The sequence below is a fragment of the Leuciscus leuciscus genome (genome assembly GCF_965113295.1).
Source record: "Leuciscus leuciscus genome assembly, chromosome: 18".
NCBI classification, from domain to species: Eukaryota; Metazoa; Chordata; class Actinopteri; order Cypriniformes; family Leuciscidae; genus Leuciscus; species Leuciscus leuciscus.
In genome coordinates, this window is record NC_138742.1 from 29520322 (window position 1) to 29539139 (window position 18818).

General features: G+C 38.6%; 1 protein-coding gene across 5 annotated transcripts in view; it reads left to right on the forward strand.

Annotated features, from left to right (window-relative positions):
- cc2d2a (coiled-coil and C2 domain containing 2A) overlaps positions 1-18818 on the forward strand; it is a 57334-nt gene that overhangs the window by 34792 nt on the left and 3724 nt on the right. For all 5 annotated transcript variants that reach the window (XM_082144973.1, XM_082144972.1, XM_082144974.1 and 2 more), the window contains 6 exons: positions 14406-14609; positions 14697-14786; positions 15423-15536; positions 15956-16090; positions 17945-18067; positions 18155-18213. In XM_082144973.1, coding sequence (XP_082001099.1) covers positions 14406-14609; positions 14697-14786; positions 15423-15536; positions 15956-16090; positions 17945-18067; positions 18155-18213 — 725 coding nt within the window. The remainder of the gene's footprint in view (positions 1-14405; positions 14610-14696; positions 14787-15422; positions 15537-15955; positions 16091-17944; positions 18068-18154; positions 18214-18818) is intronic.

An 18818-nucleotide genomic window follows, 5' to 3' on the forward strand; every position in this document is an offset into this window, starting at 1 on the left:
GAAATCACTCGCGCCTGGCGCGCTATTCGCGTAATAAGGATGCTTGTTTCCGCCACTGAATAAAAAAAGGCATTTTTTTTATCTCAGAATATTTTTTTACTCACAATTCTGACTTTTCCTCTCGCGTGAGATATCTTGTGTGATATCAAGTCGCAAATGCAAATTAATAAGGTCAGATTTGCAATTGCGAGAAAAAGTCAGAATTTTGAGGGGGGGAAAGTGGGAATTGTGAAGAAAAAGTGAGAATTGAGAAAAAAGTCAGAATTGTGAGGGGAGGAAAAGTGGGAATTGTGAAGGAAAAGTGGGAATTGTGAAGAAAAAGTGGGAATTGTGAAGAAAAAGTGAGAATTGTGAAGAAAAAGTGGGAATTGTGAAGAAAAAGAATTGTGAGGGGAGAAATAGTGAGAATTGTGAAGAAATAGTGAGAATTGTGAGGGGAGGAAAAAGTGGGAATTGTGAAGAAAAAGTGGGAATTGTGAGGGGAGAAAAAGTGGGAATTGTGAAGAGAAAGTGGGAATTGTGAGGGGAAAAAAAGTGAGAATTGTGAAGAAAAAGTGAGAATTGTGAGGGGAGAAAAAGTGGGAATTGTGAAGAAAAAGTGGGAATTGTGAAGAAAAAGTGGGAATTGTGAAGAAAAAGTGAGAATTGTGAGGGGAGAAATAGTGAGAATTGTGAAGAAAAAGTGGGAATTGTGAGAAAAAGTGGGAATTGTGAGGGGAGAAAAAGTGGGAATTGTGAAGAAAAAGTGAGAATTGTGAGGGGAGAAAAGTGAGAATTATGAAGAAAAAGTGAGAATTGTGAGGTGAGAAAAGTGGGAATTGTGAAGAAAAAGTGAGAATTGTGAGGGGAGAAAAAGTGAGAATTGTGAAGAAAAAGTGGGAATTGTGAGAAAAAAAGTGGGAATTGTGAGGGGAGAAAAGTGAGAGTTGTGAAGAAAAAGTGGGAATTGTGAGGGGAGAAAAGTGAGAATTGTGAAGAAAAAGTGAGAATTGTGAGGGGATAAAAGTGAGAATTTTGAGGGGAGAAAAGTGAGAATTGTGAAGAAAAAGTGGGAATTGTGAGGAAAAAAAGTGGGAATTGTGATTGGAGAAAAAGTGAGAATTGTGATTGGAGAAAAAGTGAGAATTGTGAAGAAAAAGTGAGAATTGTGAGGGGAGAAAAAGTGAATTCGTGAGGGGGGGAGTGGGAATTGTGAGGGGAAAAAGTGGGAATTGTGAAGAAAAAGTGGGAATTGTGAGGGGAGAAAAAGTGGGAATTGTGAAGAAAAAGTGAGAATTGTGAAGAAAAAGTGAGAATTGTGAGGGGAGGAAAAAGTGGGAATTGTGAAGAAAAAGTGAGAATTGTGAGGGGAGAAAAGTGGGAATTGTGAAGAAAAAGTGGGAATTGTGAGGGGAGAAAAAGTGAGAATTGTGAAGAAAAAGTGGGAATTGTGAAGAAAAAGTGGGAATTGTGAGGGGGTAAAAGTGGGAATTGTGAAGAAAAAGTGAGAATTGTGAGGGGAGAAAAGTGAGAATTGTGAAGAAAAAGTGAGAATTGTGAGGGGAGAAAAGTGAGAATTGTGAGGGGAGAAAAGTGAGAATTGTGAAGAAAAAGTGGGAATTGTGAGGAAAAAAAGTGGGAATTGTGATTGGAGAAAAAGTGAGAATTGTGATTGGAGAAAAAGTGAGAATTGTGAAGAAAAAGTGAGAATTGTGAGGGGAGAAAAAGTGAATTCGTGAGGGGGGGGGGGGTGGGAATTGTGAGGGGAAAAAGTGGGAATTGTGAAGAAAAAGTGAGAATTGTGAAGAAAAAGTGGGAATTGTGAGGGGAGGAAAAAGTGGGAATTGTGAAGAAAAAGTGAGAATTGTGAGGGGAGAAAAAGTGGGAATTGTCAAGAAAAAGTGGGATTTGTGAGGGGCGAAAGTGGGAATTGTGAAGAAAAAGTGAGAATTGTGAAGAAAAAGTCGGAATTGTGAGGGGAGAAAAGGTGGGAATTGTGAAGAAAAAGTGGGAATTGTGAGGGGAGAAAAAGTGAGAATTGTGAAGAAAAAGTGAGAATTGTGAGAAAAAAGTGGGAATTGTGAGAAAAAGTGGGAATTCTAAAGAAAAAGTGGGATTTGTGAGGGGCGAAACTGGTAATTGTGAAGAAAAAGTGGGAATTGTGAGGGGAGAAAAAGTGGGAATTGTGAAGAAAATGTGGGAATTGTGATGGGAGAAAAAGTGAGAATTATGAAGAAAAAGTGAGAATTGTGAGAAAAAAGTGGGAATTGTGAGGGGAGAAAAAGTGAGAATTGTGAAGAAAAAGTGGGAATTGTGAGAAAAATAGTGGGAATTGTGAAGAAAAAAGTGGGAATTGTGAGTGGAGAAAAAGTGGGAATTGTGAGGGGAGAAAAAGTGGGAATTGTGAGGGGAGAAAAAGTGGGAATTGTGAAGAAAAAGTGGGAATTGTGAGAAAAATAGTGGGAATTGTGAGGGGAGAAAAAGTGGGAATTGAAGAAAAAGTGAGAATTGTGAGGGGAGAAAAGGTGGGAATTGTGAAGAAAAAGTGGGAATTGTGAGGAAAAAGTGGGAATTGTGAGGGGAGGAAAAAGTGGGAATTGTGAAGAAAAAAGTGGGAATTGTGAGTGGAGAAAAAGTGGGAATTGTGAAGAAAAAGTGGGATTTGTGGTGGGGGGGAAGTGGGAATTGTGAAGAAAAAGTGAGAATTGTGAGGGGAGAAAAGTGAGAATTGTGAAGAAAAAGAGAATTTTGAGGGGAGAAAAGTGAGAATTGTGAAGAAAAAGTGGGAATTGTGAGGGGAGAAAAGTGGGAATTGTGAAGAAAAAGTGAGAATTGTGAGAGAAAAAAGTGGGAATTGTGATTGGAGAAAAAGTGAGAATTGTGAAGAAAAAGTGAGAATTGTGAGAGAAAAAAGTGGGAATTGTGAGGGGAGAAAAGTGAGAATTGTTAAGAAAAAGTTTGAATTGTGAGGAAAAAAAGTGGGAATTGTGATTGGAGAAAAAGTGAGAATTGTGAAGAAAAAGTGGGAATTGTGAAGAAAAAGTGAGAATTGTGAGGGGAGAAAAAGTGAATTCGTGAGGGGGGAGTGGGAATTGTGAGGGGAAAAGTGGGAATTGTGAGGGGAAAAGTGGGAATTGTGAAGAAAAAGTGGGAATTGTGAAGAAAAAGTGAGAATTGTGAAGAAAAAGTGAGAATTGTGAGGGGAGAAAAAGTGGGAATTGTGAAGAAAAAGTGGGATTTATGAGGGGCGAAAGTGGGAATTGTGAAGAAAAAGTGAGAATTGTGAAGAAAAAGTCGGAATTGTGAGGGGAGAAAAGGTGGGAATTGTGAAGAAAAAGTCGGAATTGTGAGGGGAGAAAAGGTGGGAATTGTGAAGAAAAAGTGGGAATTGTGAGAAAAAAGTGGGAATTGTGAGGGGAGAAAAAGTGAGAATTGTGAAGAAAAAGTGAGAATTGTGAGGGGAGAAAAGTGAGAATTGTGAGGGGAGAAAAGTGAGAATTGTGAAGAAAAAGTGGGAATTGTGAGGAAAAAAGTGGGAATTGTGATTGGAGAAAAAGTGAGAATTGTGATTGGAGAAAAAGTGAGAATTGTGAAGAAAAAGTGAGAATTGTGAGGGGAGAAAAAGTGAATTCGTGAGGGGGGAGAGGGAATTGTGAGGGGAAAAAGTGGGAATTGTGAAGAAAAAGTGGGAATTGTGAGGGGAGAAAAAGTGGGAATTGTGAAGAAAAAGTGAGAATTGTGAGGGGAGAAAAGGTGGGAATTGTGAAGAAAAAGTGAGAATTGTGAAGAAAAAGTGAGAATTGTGTGAGAAAAAAGTGGGATTTGTGATTGGAGAAAAAGTGAGAATTGTGAGGAAAAAAAGTGGGAATTGTGAGGGGAGAAAAAGTGGGAATTGTGAAGAAAAAGTGGGAATTGTGAGGGGGGAAAAGTGGGAATTGTGAAGAAAAAGTGAGAATTGTGAGGGGAGAAAAGTGAGAATTGTGAAGAAAAAGTGGGAATTGTGAGTGGAGAAAAAGTGGGAATTGTGAGGGGAGAAAAAGTGGGAATTGTGAGGGGAGAAAAAGTGGGAATTGTGAGAAAAATAGTGGGAATTGTGAGGGGAGAAAAAGTGGGAATTGAAGAAAAAGTGAGAATTGTGAGGGGAGAAAAGGTGGGAATTGTGAAGAAAAAGTGGGAATTGTGAGGAAAAAGTGAGAATTGTGAGTGGAGAAAAAGTGGGAATTGTGAGGGGAGAAAAAGTGGGAATTGTGAGGGGAGAAAAAGTGGGAATTGTGAAGAAAAAGTGGGAATTGTGAGAAAAATAGTGGGAATTGTGAGGGGAGAAAAAGTGGGAATTGAAGAAAAAGTGAGAATTGTGAGGGGAGAAAAGGTGGGAATTGTGAAGAAAAAGTGGGAATTGTGAGGAAAAAGTGGGAATTGTGAGGGGAGGAAAAAGTGGGAATTGTGAAGAAAAAAGTGGGAATTGTGAGTGGAGAAAAAGTGGGAATTGTGAAGAAAAAGTGGGATTTGTGGTGGTGGGGGGGAAGTGGGAATTGTGAAGAAAAAGTGAGAATTGTGAGGGGAGAAAAGTGAGAATTGTGAAGAAAAAGAGAATTTTGAGGGGAGAAAAGTGAGAATTGTGAAGAAAAAGTGGGAATTGTGAGGGGAGAAAAGTGGGAATTGTGAAGAAAAAGTGAGAATTGTGAGAAAAAAGTGGGAATTGTGATTGGAGAAAAAGTGAGAATTGTGAAGAAAAAGTGAGAATTGTGAGAGAAAAAAGTGGGAATTGTGAGGGGAGAAAAGTGAGAATTGTGAAGAAAAAGTTTGAATTGTGAGGAAAAAAAGTGGGAATTGTGATTGGAGAAAAAGTGAGAATTGTGAAGAAAAAGTGGGAATTGTGAAGAAAAAGTGAGAATTGTGAGGGGAGAAAAAGTGAATTCGTGAGGGGGGAGTGGGAATTGTGAGGGGAAAAGTGGGAATTGTGAAGAAAAAGTGGGAATTGTGAAGAAAAAGTGAGAATTGTGAAGAAAAAGTGAGAATTGTGAGGGGAGAAAAAGTGGGAATTGTGAAGAAAAAGTGGGATTTGTGAGGGGCGAAAGTGGGAATTGTGAAGAAAAAGTGAGAATTGTGAAGAAAAAGTCGGAATTGTGAGGGGAGAAAAGGTGGGAATTGTGAAGAAAAAGTCGGAATTGTGAGGGGAGAAAAGGTGGGAATTGTGAAGAAAAAGTGGGTTTTGTGAGAAAAAAGTGGGAATTGTGAGGGGAGAAAAAGTGAGAATTGTGAAGACAAAGTGAGAATTGTGAGGGGAGAAAAGTGAGAATTGTGAGGGGAGAAAAGTGAGAATTGTGAGGAAAAAAGTGGGAATTGTGATTGGAGAAAAAGTGAGAATTGTGATTGGAGAAAAAGTGAGAATTGTGAAGAAAAAGTGAGAATTGTGAGGGGAGAAAAAGTGAATTCGTGAGGGGGGAGAGGGAATTGTGAGGGGAAAAAGTGGGAATTGTGAAGAAAAAGTGGGAATTGTGAGGGGAGAAAAAGTGGGAATTGTGAAGAAAAAGTGAGAATTGTGAGGGGAGAAAAGGTGGGAATTGTGAAGAAAAAGTGAGAATTGTGAAGAAAAAGTGAGAATTGTGTGAGAAAAAAGTGGGATTTGTGATTGGAGAAAAAGTGAGAATTGTGAGGAAAAAATTTTGTGAAGAAAAAGTGGGAATTGTGAAGAAAAAGTGAGAATTGTGAGGGGAGAAATAGTGAGAATTGTGAAGAAAAAGTGGGAATTGTGAGAAAAAAGTGGGAATTGTGAGGGGAGAAAAAGTGGGAATTGTGAAGAAAAAGTGGGAATTGTGAAGAAAAAGTGAGAATTGTGAGGGGAGAAAAGTGAGAATTATGAAGAAAAAGTGAGAATTGTGAGGGGAGAAAAGTGGGAATTGTGAAGAAAAAGTGAGAATTGTGAGAGAAAAAAGTGGAAATTGTGAGGGGAGAAAAAGTGGGAATTGTGAAGAAAAAGTGATAATTGTGAAGAAAAAAGTGGGAATTGTGAGTGGAGAAAAAGTGGGAATTGTGAAGAAAAAGTGGGAATTGTGAGGGGAGAAAAAGTGGGAATTGTGAAGAAAATGTGGGAATTGTGATGGGAGAAAAAGTGAGAATTATGAAGAAAAAGTGAGAATTGTGAGAAAAAAGTGGGAATTGTGAGGGGAGAAAAAGTGAGAATTGTGAGGGAAAAAAGTGGGAATTGTGAGGGGAGAAAAAGTGGGAATTGTGAGGGGAGAAAAAGTGGGAATTGTGAAGAAAATGTGGGAATTGTGATGGGAGAAAAAGTGAGAATTATGAAGAAAAAGTGAGAATTGTGAGAAAAAAGTGGGAATTGTGAGGGGAGAAAAAGTGAGAATTGTGAGGAAAAAAAGTGGGAATTGTGAAGAAAAAGTGGGAATTGTGATGGGAGAAAAGGTGGGAATTGTGAAGAAAATGTGAGAATTGTGAGGGGAGAAATAGTGAGAATTTTGTGAAGTAAAAGTGGTTATTGTGAAGAAAAAGTGAGAATTGTGAGGGGAGAAATAGTGAGAATTGTGAAGAAAAAGTGGGAATTGTGAGAAAAAAAGTGGGAATTGTGAGGGGAGAAAAAGTGGGAATTGTGAAGAAAAAGTGAGAATTGTGAGGGGAGAAAAGTGAGAATTATGAAGAAAAAGTGAGAATTGTGAGGGGAGAAAAGTGGGAATTGTGAAGAAAAAGTGAGAATTGTGAGAGAAAAAAGTGGGAATTGTGAGGGGAGAAAAAGTGGGAATTGTGAAGAAAAAGTGATAATTGTGAAGAAAAAAGTGGGAATTGTGAGTGGAGAAAAAGTGGGAATTGTGAAGAAAAAGTGGGATTTATGGGGGGGGGGAGTGGGAATTGTGAAGAAAAAGTGAGAATTGTGAGGGGAGAAAAGTGAGAATTGTGAAGAAAAAGTGGGAATTGTGAGGGGAGAAAAGTGAGAATTGTGAGAGAAAAAAGTGGGAATTGTGATTGGAGAAAAAGTGAGAATTGTGAAGAAAAAGTGGGAATTGTGAAGAAAAAGTGGGATTTGTGAGGGGCGAAAAGTGGGAATTGTGAAGAAAAAGTGAGAATTGTGAAGAAAAAGTGAGAATTGTGAGGGGAGAAAAGTGGGAATTGTGAAGAAAAAGTGAGAATTGTGAGGAGAGAAAAAGTGAGAATTGTGAGGGGAGAAAAAGTGGGAATTGTGAAGAAAAAGTGGGATTTGTGAGGGGCGAAAGTGGTAACTGTGAAGAAAAAGTGGGAATTGTGAAGAAAAAGTGAGAATTGTGAGGGGAGAAAAGTGAGAATTGTGAAGAAAAAGTGAGAATTGTGAGGGGAGAAAAGTGGGAATGGTGAAGAAAAAGTGGGAATTGTGAAGAAAAAAGTGGGAATTGTGAGTGGAGAAAAAGTGGGAATTGTGAAGAAAAAGTGGGATTTGTGGGGGGCGGGTGGGAATTGTGAAGAAAAAGTGGGAATTGTGAGGGGAGAAAAAGTGGGAATTGTGAAGAAAATGTGGGAATTGTGATGGGAGAAAAAGTGAGAATTATGAAGAAAAAGTGAGAATTGTGAGAAAAAAGTGGGAATTGTGAGGGGAGAAAAAGTGAGAATTGTGAAGAAAAAGTGGGAATTGTGAGAAAAATAGTGGGAATTGTGAGAAAAATAGTGGGAATTGTGAAGAAAAAAGTGGGAATTGTGAGTGGAGAAAAAGTGGGAATTGTGAAGAAAAAGTGGGATTTGTGGGGGGGTGGGAGTGGGAATTGTGAAGAAAAAGTGGGAATTGTGAGGGGAGAAAAAGTGGGAATTGTGAAGAAAAAGTGAGAATTGTGAAGAAAAAGTGGGAATTGTGAGAAAAATAGTGGGAATTGTGAGGGGAGAAAAAGTGGGAATTGAAGAAAAAGTGAGAATTGTGAGGGGAGAAAAGGTGGGAATTGTGAAGAAAAAGTGGGAATTGTGAGGAAAAAGTGGGAATTGTGAGGGGAGGAAAAAGTGGGAATTGTGAAGAAAAAAGTGGGAATTGTGAGTGGAGAAAAGTGGGAATTGTGAAGAAAAAGTGGGAATTGTGAAGAAAAAAGTGGGAATTGTGAGTGGAGAAAAAGTGGGAATTGTGAAGAAAAAGTGAGAATTGTGAGGGGAGAAAAGTGAGAATTGTGAAGAAAAAGTGAGAATTGTGAGGGGAGAAAAGTGGGAATTGTGAAGAAAAAGTGAGAATTGTGAGGAGAGAAAACGTGAGAATTGTGAGGGGAGAAAAAGTGGGAATTGTGAAGAAAAAGTGGGATTTGTGAGAAAAAAGTGGGAATTGTGATTGTAGAAAAAGTGGTAATTGTGAAGAAAAAGTGGGAATTGTGAGGGGGAAGAGGGAATTGTGAGGGCGGAAAAGTGGGAATTGTGAAGAAAAAGTGAGAATTGTGAAGAAAAAGTGGGAATTGTGAAGAAAAAGTGGGAATTGTGAAGAAATAGTGAGAATTGTGAGGGGAGAAAAGTGAGAATTGTGAGGGGAGAAAAGTGGGAATGGTGAAGAAAGAGTGGGAATTGTGAAGAAAAAGTGGGAATTGTGAGGGGAGAAAAAGTGAGAATTGTGAAGAAAAAGTGAGAATTGTGAGAGAAAAAAGTGGGAATTGTGATTGGAGAAAAAGTGGGAATTGTGAAGAAAAAGTGGAAATTGTGAAGAAAAAGTGAGAATTGTGAGGGGAGAAAAGTGAGAATATTGAAGAAAAAGTGAGAATTGTGAGGGGAGAAAAGTGGGAATTGTGAAGAAAAAGTGAGAATTGTGAGGGGGGAAGTGGGAATTGTGAGGGCGGAAAAGTGGGAATTGTGAAGAAAAAGTGAGAATTGTGAAGAAAAAGTGGGAATTGTGAAGAAAAAGTGGGAATTGTGATTGGAGAAAAAGTGAGAATTGTGAAGAAAAAGTGAGAATTGTGAGGGGAGAAAAGTGAGAATTGTGAAGAAAAAGTGTGAATTGTGAGAGAAAAAAGTGAGAATTGTGAGGGGAGAAAAAGTGGGAATTGTGAAGAAAAAGTGGGAATTGTGAAGAAAAAGTGGGATTTGTGAGAAAAAAGTGGGAATTGTGAGGGGAGAAAAAGTGAGAATTGTGAAGAAAAAGTTGGAATTGTGAGGGGAGAAAAAGTGGAAATTGTAAAGAAAAAGTGAGAATTGTGAAGAAAAAGTGGGAATTGTGAGGGGAGAAGTGGGAATTGTGAGGGCGGAAAAGTGGGAATTGTGAAGAAAAAGTGGGAATTGTGAGGAGAGAAAAAGTGAGAATTGTGAGGGGAGAAAAAGTGGGAATTGTGAAGAAAAAGTGGGATTTGTGAGGGGCGAAAGTGGTAACTGTGAAGAAAAAGTGGGAATTGTGAAGAAAAAGTGAGAATTGTGAGGGGAGAAAAGTGAGAATTGTGAAGAAAAAGTGAGAATTGTGAGGGGAGAAAAGTGGGAATGGTGAAGAAAAAGTGGGAATTGTGAAGAAAAAAGTGGGAATTGGAAGTGGAGAAAAAGTGGGAATTGTGAAGAAAAAGTGGGATTTGTGGGGGGGGGGGGTGGGAATTGTGAAGAAAAAGTGGGAATTGTGAGGGGAGAAAAAGTGGGAATTGTGAAGAAAATGTGGGAATTGTGATGGGAGAAAAAGTGAGAATTATGAAGAAAAAGTGAGAATTGTGAGAAAAAAGTGGGAATTGTGAGGGGAGAAAAAGTGAGAATTGTGAAGAAAAAGTGGGAATTGTGAGAAAAATAGTGGGAATTGTGAGAAAAATAGTGGGAATTGTGAAGAAAAAAGTGGGAATTGTGAGTGGAGAAAAAGTGGGAATTGTGAAGAAAAAGTGGGATTTGTGGGGGGGTGGGAGTGGGAATTGTGAAGAAAAAGTGGGAATTGTGAGGGGAGAAAAAGTGGGAATTGTGAAGAAAAAGTGAGAATTGTGAAGAAAAAGTGGGAATTGTGAGAAAAATAGTGGGAATTGTGAGGGGAGAAAAAGTGGGAATTGAAGAAAAAGTGAGAATTGTGAGGGGAGAAAAGGTGGGAATTGTGAAGAAAAAGTGGGAATTGTGAGGAAAAAGTGGGAATTGTGAGGGGAGGAAAAAGTGGGAATTGTGAAGAAAAAAGTGGGAATTGTGAGTGGAGAAAAAGTGGGAATTGTGAAGAAAAAGTGGGAATTGTGAAGAAAAAGTGGGAATTGTGAGTGGAGAAAAAGTGGGAATTGTGAAGAAAAAGTGAGAATTGTGAGGGGAGAAAAGTGAGAATTGTGAAGAAAAAGTGAGAATTGTGAGGGGAGAAAAGTGGGAATTGTGAAGAAAAAGTGAGAATTGTGAGGAGAGAAAACGTGAGAATTGTGAGGGGAGAAAAAGTGGGAATTGTGAAGAAAAAGTGGGAATTGTGAAGAAAAAGTGGGATTTGTGAGAAAAAAGTGGGAATTGTGATTGTAGAAAAAGTGGGAATTGTGAAGAAAAAGTGGGAATTGTGAGGGGGAAGAGGGAATTGTGAGGGCGGAAAAGTGGGAATTGTGAAGAAAAAGTGAGAATTGTGAAGAAAAAGTGGGAATTGTGAAGAAAAAGTGGGAATTGTGAAGAAATAGTGAGAATTGTGAGGGGAGAAAAGTGAGAATTGTGAGGGGAGAAAAGTGGGAATGGTGAAGAAAGAGTGGGAATTGTGAAGAAAAAGTGGGAATTGTGAGGGGAGAAAAAGTGAGAATTGTGAAGAAAAAGTGAGAATTGTGAGAGAAAAAAGTGGGAATTGTGATTGGAGGAAAAAGTGAGAATTGTGAAGAAAAATTGTGAATTGTGAGAGAAAAAAGTGGGAATTGTGATTGGAGAAAAAGTGGGAATTGTGAAGAAAAAGTGGGAATTGTGAAGAAAAAGTGAGAATTGTGAGGGGAGAAAAGTGAGAATATTGAAGAAAAAGTGAGAATTGTGAGGGGAGAAAAGTGGGAATTGTGAAGAAAAAGTGAGAATTGTGAGGGGGGAAGTGGGAATTGTGAGGGCGGAAAAGTGGGAATTGTGAAGAAAAAGTGAGAATTGTGAAGAAAAAGTGGGAATTGTGAAGAAAAAGTGGGAATTGTGATTGGAGAAAAAGTGAGAATTGTGAAGAAAAAGTGAGAATTGTGAGGGGAGAAAAGTGAGAATTGTGAAGAAAAAGTGTGAATTGTGAGAGAAAAAAGTGAGAATTGTGAGGGGAGAAAAAGTGGGAATTGTGAAGAAAAAGTGGGAATTGTGAAGAAAAAGTGGGAATTGTGAGGGGAGAAAAAGTGAGAATTGTGAAGAAAAAGTTGGAATTGTGAGGGGAGAAAAAGTGGAAATTGTAAAGAAAAAGTGAGAATTGTGAAGAAAAAGTGGGAATTGTGAGGGGAGAAGTGGGAATTGTGAGGGCGGAAAAGTGGGAATTGTGAAGAAAAAGTGGGAATTGTGAAGAAAAAGTGGGAATTGTGAGGAGAGAAAAAGTGAGAATTGTGAGGGGAGAAAAAGTGGGAATTGTGAAGAAAAAGTGGGATTTGTGAGGGGCGAAAGTGGTAACTGTGAAGAAAAAGTGGGAATTGTGAAGAAAAAGTGAGAATTGTGAGGGGAGAAAAGTGAGAATTGTGAAGAAAAAGTGAGAATTGTGAGGGGAGAAAAGTGGGAATGGTGAAGAAAAAGTGGGAATTGTGAAGAAAAAAGTGGGAATTGTGAGTGGAGAAAAAGTGGGAATTGTGAAGAAAAAGTGGGATTTGTGGGGGGGGGGGTGGGAATTGTGAAGAAAAAGTGGGAATTGTGAGGGGAGAAAAAGTGGGAATTGTGAAGAAAATGTGGGAATTGTGATGGGAGAAAAAGTGAGAATTATGAAGAAAAAGTGAGAATTGTGAGAAAAAAGTGGGAATTGTGAGGGGAGAAAAAGTGAGAATTGTGAGAAAAATAGTGGGAATTGTGAGAAAAATAGTGGGAATTGTGAGAAAAATAGTGGGAATTGTGAAGAAAAAAGTGGGAATTGTGAGTGGAGAAAAAGTGGGAATTGTGAAGAAAAGTGGGATTTGTGGGGGGGTGGGAGTGGGAATTGTGAAGAAAAAGTGGGAATTGTGAGGGGAGAAAAAGTGGGAATTGTGAAGAAAAAGTGAGAATTGTGAAGAAAAAGTGGGAATTGTGAGAAAAATAGTGGGAATTGTGAGGGGAGAAAAAGTGGGAATTGAAGAAAAAGTGAGAATTGTGAGGGGAGATCAGGTGGGAATTGTGAAGAAAAAGTGGGAATTGTGAGGAAAAAGTGGGAATTGTGAGGGGAGGAAAAAGTGGGAATTGTGAAGAAAAAAGTGGGAATTGTGAGTGGAGAAAAAGTGGGAATTGTGAAGAAAAAGTGGGAATTGTGAAGAAAAAAGTGGGAATTGTGAGTGGAGAAAAAGTGGGAATTGTGAAGAAAAAGTGAGAATTGTGAGGGGAGAAAAGTGAGAATTGTGAAGAAAAAGTGAGAATTGTGAGGGGAGAAAAGTGGGAATTGTGAAGAAAAAGTGAGAATTGTGAGGAGAGAAAACGTGAGAATTGTGAGGGGAGAAAAAGTGGGAATTGTGAAGAAAAAGTGGGAATTGTGAAGAAAAAGTGGGATTTGTGAGAATAAAGTGGGAATTGTGATTGTAGAAAAAGTGGGAATTGTGAAGAAAAAGTGGGAATTGTGAGGGGGAAGAGGGAATTGTGAGGGCGGAAAAGTGGGAATTGTGAAGAAAAAGTGAGAATTGTGAAGAAAAAGTGGGAATTGTGAAGAAAAAGTGGGAATTGTGAAGAAATAGTGAGAATTGTGAGGGGAGAAAAGTGAGAATTGTGAGGGGAGAAAAGTGGGAATGGTGAAGAAAGAGTGGGAATTGTGAAGAAAAAGTGGGAATTGTGAGGGGAGAAAAAGTGAGAATTGTGAAGAAAAAGTGAGAATTGTGAGAGAAAAAAGTGGGAATTGTGATTGGAGGAAAAAGTGAGAATTGTGAAGAAAAATTGTGAATTGTGAGAGAAAAAAGTGGGAATTGTGATTGGAGAAAAAGTGGGAATTGTGAAGAAAAAGTGGGAATTGTGAGGGGAGAAAAGTGAGAATATTGAAGAAAAAGTGAGAATTGTGAGGGGAGAAAAGTGGGAATTGTGAAGAAAAAGTGAGAATTGTGAGGGGGGAAGTGGGAATTGTGAGGGCGGAAAAGTGGGAATTGTGAAGAAAAAGTGAGAATTGTGAAGAAAAAGTGGGAATTGTGAAGAAAAAGTGGGAATTGTGATTGGAGAAAAAGTGAGAATTGTGAAGAAAAAGTGAGAATTGTGAGGGGAGAAAAGTGAGAATTGTGAAGAAAAAGTGTGAATTGTGAGAGAAAAAAGTGAGAATTGTGAGGGGAGAAAAAGTGGGAATTGTGAAGAAAAAGTGGGAATTGTGAAGAAAAAGTGGGATTTGTGAGAAAAAAGTGGGAATTGTGAGGGGAGAAAAAGTGAGAATTGTGAAGAAAAAGTTGGAATTGTGAGGGGAGAAAAAGTGGAAATTGTAAAGAAAAAGTGAGAATTGTGAAGAAAAAGTGGGAATTGTGAGGGGAGAAGTGGGAATTGTGAGGGCGGAAAAGTGGGAATTGTGAAGAAAAAGTGGGAATTGTGAAGAAAAAGTGGGAATTGTGAGGGGAGGAAAAAGTGGGAATTGTGAAGAAAAAGTGGGAATTGTGAAGAAAAAGTGGGAATTGTGATGAAAAAGTGGGAATTGTGAAGAAAAAGTGGGAATTGTGAAGTAAAAGTGAGAATTGTGAAGAAAAAGTGGGAATTGTGAAGAAAAAGTGAGAATTGTGAAGGAAAAAGTGGGAATTTTGAGGGGAGAAAAAGTGGGAATTGTGAAGAAAAAGTGGGAATTGTGAGGGGGAAAAGTGGGAATTGTGAAGAAAAAGTGGGAATTGTGAAGAAAAAGTGGGAATTGTGAAGAAAAAGTGGGAATTGTGAAGAAAAAGTGAGAATTGTGAAGAAAAGTTGGAATTGTGAAGAAAAAGTGAGAATGGTGAGGAGGAAAAAGGGGGAATTGTGAGGGGGAAAAAGTGGGAATTGTGAGGGGGGAAAAGTGGGAATTGTGAGGGGGAAAAAGTGGGAATTGTGAAGAAAAAGAGAATTGTGAAGAAAAAGTGGGAATTGTGAGGGGGAAAAAGTGGGAATTGTGAAGAAAAAGTGAGAATTGTGAAGAAAAAGTGGGAATTGTGAAGAAAAAGTGGGAATTGGGAGATTTTTTTTATTTTATTCCATGGCTGAAACAAGCTTCCATAGAAAACAGTTATTTTTAATTGTGATAATATTTCACAGTATTTCTGTTTTTACTGAAGTTTTGATTGGTGAGCATAAAAGATTTTTTTCAAAAACATAAAAAAATCAGACCGACCCCAAACGGTAGTGGATGTACTGTATCTAAGATTAGCAATGTCTAAAATTAACATTTTGGTCAAATGAATTAATATAAGAGAAAGCACTGTGCTAAATGACCTCTGACCTTTCCCTCCTCTCAGTTTGACTCTCAGGAAGTTGAGCGTTTGCTGATAGCGAGTGAAGTCTTTGAGAAGGAGGCAAGCCGGCATTTCCCCGACCGGCCATGTCTCTCCACCGTCATCGACATCAACGGCAAAACCGTGTTCGCCACACGCTTCATACGACCTCTGAACCCCCCGCAGGAGCTGCTGGACGCCTTCCCCAACAGCCCTCAGGAGACCGCGGTCCGTACACACACATACACACACACGTTCTGTGGCACTCCTTCTCTGGTGTCTTTCTGCTCATCCTCCCGTTCTGTCTCTCCTCAGGAGTTAGTTGCGCGATACGTGTCGCTCGTTCCCTCTCTTCCAGACAGTGTATCATTTGCAGGAGTCTGTGACTTATGGAGCACGTGCGACGTGAGCCGTTTCTCTCATCACTTGCTTCTGTTCTTTGAGTTTGTGTTATATATACATATACATTCAGTCAAACCAAAATTTATTCAGACACCTTCAACATTTCTCACATTATCACAGTTTATTCACTATCGTTTAGAAAATGGTAATAAAATATGACAAGAACACAGAGTGATCAGATCAGCTGATATTTCACTGGTTTTGTCCATCAGTTAGACTGTCTCACAGATGAGTTATGTAGAATATCTGTTAAATTTAACTACACAGTTAGATAATACCAGTTTAGCTCAACCGATCACCAAGCAATGCTTTATTTTGTTCAGTCTGTGGTGTAAAAAGGTCGCATTAGCAATTAAAGATAAAACACTTCAGCAAAAAATGGTCTGGTCAAAGTGTCTGAATCATTTTTGGTCCTAAATTTTTATAAATGTTACTGGTAGTCACTGTATGAAGAATATTTGGGTATAAAATGTCACAGTTTACTTTTATTTTGCTCTCCTCACTTACATAAATGAACTATAGTGTCCTGCACCCATTAGTAACAAAATTCTTAAAAATGATATCCATTGTCTGAATACATTTTAATTTGACTATATATATATATGTGTATGCTCGATGTTTAATTTGTGCTGTTTGTAGCAATTCCTAACGCTGCTAGCTGGAGATGAGGAGGAGCATGCTGTTCTGCTCTGTAACTACTTCCTGTCAATGGGGAAACGGGCTTGGCTGATCATAGGATCCGCCATTCCTGAGGTGAGTCTCCATCACAGGCTTCCAAGCGAATCGTGTTTGGCTAATTCACACGGCTCGAGTCCAGTCATTTCAATAGGAATCCACGCAGTCAGAAATGTCACGTGACGATGAAAGATTTCGCATCAGATTCAAGTTGGTCACGCGAATTCGCCACACTGACCAACAGAAAGCTTGGTTTGAACCACAGTGACTTGTGTGTGAGCTGTGCTTCATATGATATGTCGCTACATATTGACAGAAGACAGGGACCGTTTTTTGCAAAATGACCCACTTGCTATGCTAATGTGACCGCATCTGAAAGAATTTGTGGACAATCACATCTTTCTCATCTCTGTGTTAGAGAGACTGACAACAGACATCAGTGGAAATTAGTGGAGATGGGCATGTGTTTTTGTTTGACGCCCGTGTCATTGTTTCAGGGCCCTACGGCGTACGTTTTGACGTATGAGCAGAACCGCTATCTGATCTGGAACCCCAGCACCGGGCAGCACTACGGACAGTACGACATCTTCTGCCCCCTACAGGCCATCGGCTGCCTGATCAACTCAGACAACGTTAGTATCAGCTCAATGGTGTTTTAAGCCCCCAATGGCTCCTTAGAGGCAGCTAACCCTAACCTCAACCTTAAACCTACCCATCCCCTCGCTGCCTGGAAGGCGCCGTTGGGGGCTTAAAACACCAAACACCTTAGTATCACCACATAAAACTCACACAACTCACCTAATCTGTGCTGAAATACATATTACTATCCATTTAAAACGCACTGCTGTTCAAAAGTTTGGAATAATTCAGATTTTGTATTGTTTTTAAGAGTCTCTTCTGCTCACCAAGACTGCAGTTATATTATTAAAAAATACAGTAAAACAGTAATATTGCGAAATATTATTACAATTTAAAATAACTATGTGAATATATTGTAAAATGTAATTTATTCCTGTGATCAAAGCTGGATTTTCAGCATCATTACTCCAGTCTTCAGTGTCACATGATCCTCCAGAAATCATTCTGATATGATGATGTGATGATCAAGAAACATTTCTCATTAATATAAATGTTGAAAACAGAATTTCAAAATGAATCTAACGTGCCTCTCTCAGCAATTATCAACAATAATATAGTGGTGAATAAAGCTAAATGCATTTGGATTCTAATTAATATGACAATGTGTACAGATCAGTAACAAATTGCTCAAAAGTCAGACAATTGTTATTTATTTGTACATATCTAAACGTCGTTTAGAGGTCGTTGCTCTAGGTTTACGTCTTGCTTCACACTTGACTGATATGTGCATTCTGACACGAGCTTGCTAACCATTCACTATTTTTTGTTGTTGTTGTAATTATTCTGCTCACTGTAAATTAAAATACGAGGAGTAAAATACGAGGTTGGATGTCTATCGGCTCGCTTTCGGGTTAAACTTTCCGCGACTGCGCAACTCGGTTATAGGTTGCCAGGTTGAGGTGACAAACTGGTTGAAATTGTATATGGTGTGTGGATTGTGTGACTATAATGCATTTAATACAAGATCTGGCAACTGGTCAACATTAGACAAACATATTGGTCCGAATATTCATAAAGGAGTTTGGGCCATGCAAATTACGGGAGTTTCCCGGGAGAAATAACAAACCGGGAAGGGTCCAGGAGATAGGGCTAAAAAACGGGAGAAACCCGGGAAAAACGGGAGTGTTGACAGGTATGCTCTAATTTCATTTGATGATGTGAAGTGTAGTGGACATTTCCCGGTCTTATTTATAAACCAGATGAAAACTATGTAGTAGTTTTAAAAGACTGTCCGTTTTCAGAAAAAAAGATGCATATTGTTCTTTACATTCCGAATAGAGAGAAACATTTGCATTTGTGGAGAGATCTGGCTCTGACACTACAACTACAAACAAAGCACTCCACAAAACCAGAAGTCTCATTAATAGTCAGAAGTGGTCAATTAACTCTTATTTGTGTAGGTTGTGGAAACTATGATACACTACCATTCAAAAGTTTGGGGTAAGATTTTCTTTTTAAAAAAAGAAAAGAAAAAAATTATTCAGCAGGGACACATTAAATTGATTGAAAGTGACTATTGACAAAATATTTCTATTTCAAGTAAATGTTGTTTCAATGTTTCCACAACTGTTTTCAACATTGATGATCAGAAATGATCACAGGAATAAATGACACTTTAAAATAATATATACACAGAAAACTGTTATTTGGAATTGTAATAATATTTCTCAAATTTACTTTATTTTTGACCAAATAAATGCAGCCTTGGTGAGCAGAAGAGACTCAAAAACGTACAAAATTCTGTCAAAGCTGCATTGAAGTTGATACCAGTGTGTTTTGGCTTTTATTTTATGTGATGTGGTCAAATAGTGTATGATTATTCGTATATTTGTGTCCGTGTGTCTCAGGTGTGGTTTAATATCCAGCCGTACGCTGCACCCGTGAGAATGAGTTTTGATGTCTCTAAGCCAAAGCTCTGGAAACCGTTTTTCTCGCGATCGTTCCCTGACCCCGGCCTCTCTAGTGTGCAGGTGAGGACGGCTCCACCAATCACAGGCCTCCATTTAATATGGTCACACATTGTGTTGTCAAAATTGATTTTGAGTGATGTTTTTCAGCCGGAGGCACTAGTATACAGACACGCGGACAAAGCAGCTGCCGTGGAGTTACAAGACAGGTTAGTTGTAAAAGTCTTGTTTAGACACGCACCGGTTCAGGGGTGTGAACACTTATGCAGTTTTTTTTTTATCTCTTTTCTCTGAAATATGTCACTTTGTTTGTCAGTGGCATTGTCAGATATGATTTATCTTTATTTCATGTTTTTTTAGGGATGCACGATATATCGGCCAATATATGTTTATTTTTAATGTTATTATTATCGGCCTGATAAGAAAATTTGGCATATATAAAATAAAGCCGATAAATAATGTATTATTTCCTTCAGCTGAGACACTTCAGATGCGCACTGTTCAACATGATGGTTTTGAATTGCTTGAAATATGATTGGAATCACTTTGAAAAAGGAAAATACAACACAAGTCTGTCATATCGGCTACATAAAAAAAACATCCTTGTAATTGTGTGCTTGGGACATGGATTTTAATGGTGAGACTTTTGTTTTTGTAATCAGGCTCTCAAAAATTATATACAAATTTGGTTTACCAATATATCGGTTATTATCGGCCAAAATTATCATATCCGTGCATCCCTAATTTTTTTACATCACAATAATCAGCTGTTTTAACAGGGGTGTGTAGACTTTACATATCCACTGTAGGTACA